Source organism: Pyxicephalus adspersus, chromosome 2 (assembly GCF_032062135.1).
Source record: "Pyxicephalus adspersus chromosome 2, UCB_Pads_2.0, whole genome shotgun sequence".
NCBI lineage: Eukaryota > Metazoa > Chordata > Amphibia > Anura > Pyxicephalidae > Pyxicephalus > Pyxicephalus adspersus.
In genome coordinates, this window is record NC_092859.1 from 6,239,740 (window position 1) to 6,244,986 (window position 5,247).

Here is a 5,247-nt window from a genome sequence, read left to right on the forward strand (position 1 = left end):
GAATATAGACCCGACCCGAAAAACACGGGATTCGGTGGCGCAAATTCATGTGTAAACAAAGTGTTAAAGTAGCTTCATTGTTAAAGCATTTTATTGAATGTGTGATTTGTGTAACTAACTTATTTTTTTTACAGTTTATCCCACCATGACAGGATGATTCCCACGGCCACACTGCTGTGGGAATCCTCCTGTCAGTATGGGATCCCTGGCACTAGAGGTTAAATGAGGACAAGTCTACCCATTCATCACCTCTAGTGCTCTGTGATTGTCTGAGGAAAGGTAAAGCCTGATGACAGCTCAAGCAGGATTACTAAACCATCAAAATAAAAAAAAAAAAAAAAAAAAAAAAGTTCCTCCTCTAAGGATGCCATAACATCCTCTGAACTTCTCCCTACCATGGGCCCATCATGCATTCACCAACCTTCTAGGTCTCATCATTTATACAATATGTATACAAAAGTTTGTGAATTCCTGGGGTCACACCTTTTTTACGCTTGTTGGACTTCCCATTTCAAAACCATGGCCATTAAAAAGCTTTTAGCTATACCACCATCCACTACTCAGTAACTGTTTTCCATGAGATTGTGAGGAATAGGTATTGATTTAATCCAAAAAATAAGCATTTGTGACATCAGTACTGATATTGGAGGAGAGGCCTTATAATGAGAGTACCAAATGATCCCAAAGGTGTCCATTAGGGTTGAAGTCAGGGCTCTGTACTGAACATTCACGTTTCCTCACACAAAATTCCTCAAACCTTGTCCAAATGCATGAATAAAAATCCATGATTCAGGTTTAGTTAGGAGAGAAAAGGCCACCGTGCATTTCATACTACAGAGTTTAGTCAAAACGCTGCTCAACTCCAGATCATTTCGTGCATTTGAGTTTGGATTCATCCGGCCAAGGCTGGTGGGTTGGTGTGGATAGGGCCCCCCCTAGTGGTAGCAGTGTGTATGTGGTCATCAGACCATGTCTATATGGAGATAGTGGTGTACACAGGGGCATAATCATGGTGGAACAGAAAACAGCTTTCATCATTCTGTTAGCACAAAGCAGAACTAAAATTGTCTAATATATCTTTGTATGCTGTAGCCTTCATATAATATAAAGACAGCAGGAAGTGAGAGGAAATCTCTCCAAATGGTAAATCCATATTTATCTCTAAAACAGAAATTGTCAAAAGGTCATCCTCACTGTGTCCTGGTGACAACTGGCATATTCTGGAATACATTCCCAGTAATATTAGTCACCCCAAAAAAAATGGAAAAAGGTTAGATTCCCCAGCAGGGATACATACAGAAAAAACCCAACAAAAGCTGTACCCCTTCCCTACTATATCCAAAGCAGTCTCTCTCTTTGTACAATGTGCGAGCTTCTGAATTACAAACCTGATCCCATTAATGCAGTCATTCTGGCCCTGGAACTGGAGGGCCGGTGACAATATGTCTTCCACAGGAGGGGATTCCATGTCCCAGACCGTCACTAAGCCCTGAGTGTCTCCGCTGAGGAGGTAACGTCCCGAGCTGTAGGGAAAAGAAAAAACTATCAGGCCCTGATTCAACTACTCTTCCGGATGTTCCTCCCAAATCCACATTTTTCCACCTCTAACCAAGAATCCACACATTTTCACTATTGAAATGAAAAGATGATTTATCGTACAGCGCGCTACATATGTTGTTGATATATAAATCTAAACTAATAACGAATCAGATTATTATTTCTAAACCTTCCAATCTTTCTTCATAACATCAAGCTTTAGTGAATGTACAAAAAATAAAAATATTATTATTAAACCATCTGATGTAGGTAGAAATGTTGTGATTGTGGTAATAGTAATTGTATAGAAATGGGTCTTAGAATACTGGAAAATAAGGAATGGTATCATACCAAGGTTTCAGCTCCTCCTCTATTGGGAGGAAATGTTCCTAATATCCACCCATGGTTTCACCTTTTCTTATAAGGTGTCAGACTTGTCCGCTCATGATGGAATTGGATAACACCTGAGACGAATGATGGCACTCACCACTTGCAGCCTTTCAGGAAATTCTCAGGAACATTGGTGTATTCGTTCCATGCTCCAGTCAGCGTCCATGGAGGCTGAGAGAAGTCATACGATGCTGGACTATGAGATGCAAAAAGAAAATCTGCTTGTTAGAATATCTTATGTACTCCAAAGAAAACCAAAAGGAGAAAAAAAAAGTCAAAAAACACCAACAAATTCAAAGAAATTACTTTTTGAAGAAAAACTTCAACAAAAACTAACTAGAATAAATATCCTATACAGCAGCTACTGATGTAATAATGACCTTTAATTCACAGCGCTTCAGAGTTTGATGGCTAGTAACAGTTAGAACTTTTTGTTCTGAGCCCAGGCTGCTATTGATCTGCTTTGTGAATGGACAGTACAAGGAGATGTTAGGCCCATAGATCAGAATACCCCTCTCCTTATTCATTCTCCAAGGGGGGGGGGGGCACCAATACCAGTGCTCTGCTATGTCATACCCGACCACAGGATGAATGTCTGGAGAAACAACATATTTACCATATTCAAAAAGATTGCAGTACTGACCACTAGCCACCTCAGAATAAGTGTTTGTTCTAGATTTGGAATCCTTTCCCACCTTATGATGAACACTAAAAAAAGTTGAAAGATATTCTTAGGTCACTTGGCATGTAGCAGATAGTGCCCAGTCTGGGGTTTGAATCTGGGACCCAACGTAGCAAAGTGCTAGCCACTGACTGAACCATGCGGCCTAAAGGTCCATAATACCCGATAGCTAACTATAGGTGATCAAACATTACTATAAACCTAAATAAAAGACACTAGATCATGGTAAATGCCAACTGATGTATTTTCTCTAGAAAGTTTTATTAAGGCAGGTGGTGGCCCCTGTGTTGTGACCTAACTATTCAGTAACCATGCAAAAACATCTGGGGGTCACAGGGGGGCCAGTTGGTGCGCCAGACTAAAGGAGCCAGGGAGAACACTGTGTACTGGAAGTTAGGATTATGGGGGCAAGCACAGGCTACCATGCAAATAAGAAAAGACAGAATGATGTGTATGCACTTGTAGGGGTGACGCACTGGTGCACATGGAATATAAGCAGAGGTGGTTCTTATATGGGCCTAGGGACAGGCATGCACCACCTCAACAGTGGGGCACAGCCACCAAACCCACAGTATAAGGTCCCCACTGGTCTCTTACTAATAGGTCTCCTCTGTAGTGTTGGTTGAGTCTTCTGGATTTCCCTGTTCTATGTCTGCTTCCTGGACATCTTCCACCTCATGGATGCAAACGTTACAGACCGGCCCCGTGTGATCAAGACACGGCTTCTTGTTTGGTGGCTCCTGATTGTTGTCTTCTGAAAAACCACCTGCACTACTTCCAAGATGAATATTTTGTTCCTTGGTCTTAGTACCAATCTCTTCCACCAAACCATGCTTTGAGGATTCAGCAGCAATGTGACCTTCTGAAGACTTAAGCCTTTCCTCAGCCAAGATCTCAGGAGGCTTCACAGCTTGAAATGCAAAGGGGTCTTCCTGTTGAACCAAACCATCAATGCAAGATTCCACAATGTGACTTTCTGAAGACCCAAGTCTTTCCTCAGCCAACATCTCTTGAGGCGTCACAGCTTGAAATTTTAAAGGGTCTTCCTCTTGAACCAAGTTGAAAGATTCCCCAGATCCAATGTGATTCTCTGAAGACCCAAGTGTTTCCTCAGCCAACATCCCAGGAGGCTTCCTTGCTTGAAACGCCAAGTAGTCTTCCTCCTGAAGCAAACCATCGGTGCAAGACTTGGCAACAACAATATGACTTTCTGAAGACCAAAATCTTTCCTCAGCCATCATCTCAGGAGGCTTCCCAGACACATCAACATGGCTTCCATCTGATGAGATATTAACATTTTTGGATGTCTCATCTACATTGTCCCTTGACCCCGGTCTACATTCAGATGAATTCTCAGAAATATCAACACTGCTTTGATCCAAGGAGCCAGCATCTCCCTCCAAAGTCTCTTCAGGAGCGCAGGGAAGGCTTTGCTCCAACACCAAACCTTCTTCAGCCATGGTGTTTCCGGATAAATGAATATCCCCAGGCCATAGGAACCTTCAGGAATTTATATTTATCCAATTACAAAACTGCTTTTAAGTTTCCCATAAAGATGGTGGACCTCCTGGCAATGAAAAGGAAGATAAACAGAGGATTGAATAGTATTAGATTCACCTCAAATGAGTTTAGTGATCAATGAGACCAAATAATGACAACCTTGGTGGTAAAATAAAAAAAGATGAGACTCATTAATTGGGAGCTGATGGTGATTATGGCCCTGGAAAAATTCCTGGCACCAGCTTACGCATGCGGAGCAAACATTATTTACGTATGCATGCACACCTACACATGTGCATTTGTGTTTGCATTCACATGTATATTTAGGATTTTAAACACATTTTATTTTAATTGTATTAAAGTTTAATCATCTCACATTAATTCATGCCATATATAAGATTTTTACATCCACATACATGCAACTTTATTCGAGAACACTTCATGTACATGAGTAAAAGCAAATACCAAATACAAGAAAACATAATAATGCAGACAGGAGTCGTGTTTTATCTTATATTATGTCCTTGTGTTCTGTAGAATATATAATAAAGCAGACAGGACTTTCTATTGTACAATGAAACGCATTTTCTCACCTCTGCAGGATCCATACACATGTAAAATTCTAACAGCGGCGACACTTCCGGTTTCCACCAGCACGTGATGACGCTATACCCAATCAGCGCGGCTAATGCTTGTAAATATCACGCAGCCAATAGAAAGCGAAAGCACACGAGCCAATGGCTTACTCGGAAACTGTAAGCACGTGTGATGGGGCGGGAACAAGGGCTTCGAAGTGAACATAAATAGAGATGCGTTCCCACCCAAAGATCACAAGCACGCGTGCTGGATTAATGACGGATCGTCGAGTCGTGGGAAGATTGAAAAGCGATTGGAGACTTTTGCTTTCCTAACTTAGTGGTTCGTATTACTATTATATCGTTTTCCTTATTGCTAGTTGTTTTTTTTCTTAGCTTACTTTTTTATTTGTATATACTTTTAGGCTGTAGAAAGATTTTTGTGATAAGTTTAGCTGTAAGATTTGCAGGGTTTTTAGAGTAGTATCAACTAACATTAGAAAAGCCAGCCATGCCCCATCTGAATTCAGAAAGCCAATTTATGCCTCAACTGCCCTCAGAAAG

At 41.1% G+C, this 5,247-nt stretch overlaps 2 protein-coding genes and 1 long non-coding RNA gene across 3 annotated transcripts in view; 1 reads left to right on the top strand and 2 right to left on the bottom strand.

Annotated features, from left to right (window-relative positions):
• Window positions 1–447: 447 nt before the first annotated feature.
• Window positions 448–5,247, bottom strand: part of WRAP53 (WD repeat containing antisense to TP53) — an 18,539-nt gene continuing 13,739 nt past the window's right edge. Inside the window, exon 6 of the mRNA XM_072398854.1 lies at window positions 448–1,523. Within this exon, the coding sequence (XP_072254955.1) occupies window positions 1,247–1,523 (277 nt within the window). The 3' untranslated portion in view covers window positions 448–1,246. The remainder of the gene's footprint in view (window positions 1,524–5,247) is intronic.
• On the bottom strand, window positions 2,020–4,793 carry LOC140324839 (uncharacterized). Its single transcript, XM_072402966.1, has 3 exons — window positions 4,702–4,793; window positions 3,206–4,175; window positions 2,020–2,122 (listed from the first exon to the last, which is right to left on the bottom strand). Exons 2-3 carry the CDS (start codon window positions 4,066–4,068, stop codon window positions 2,020–2,022), a joined length of 966 nt encoding a protein of 321 aa, XP_072259067.1. The 5' UTR covers window positions 4,069–4,175; window positions 4,702–4,793.
• Window positions 4,896–5,247, top strand: part of LOC140322749 (uncharacterized) — a 9,281-nt gene continuing 8,929 nt past the window's right edge. Inside the window, exon 1 of the long non-coding RNA XR_011919240.1 lies at window positions 4,896–5,026. This is a non-coding gene — a long non-coding RNA (uncharacterized lncRNA). The remainder of the gene's footprint in view (window positions 5,027–5,247) is intronic.

Bases quoted from the DNA above. Each gene is read 5' to 3' on its own strand.
- LOC140324839 (XM_072402966.1), bottom strand. From the start codon at position 4,068: ATGGCTGAAGAAGGTTTGGTGTTGGAGCAAAGCCTTCCCTGCGCTCCT. The intron at 2,123-3,205 runs GTAAGAGACCAG...TGCATCTCATAG, and splicing joins ACTACAGAGGAGACCTATTA to TCCAGCATCGTATGACTTCT.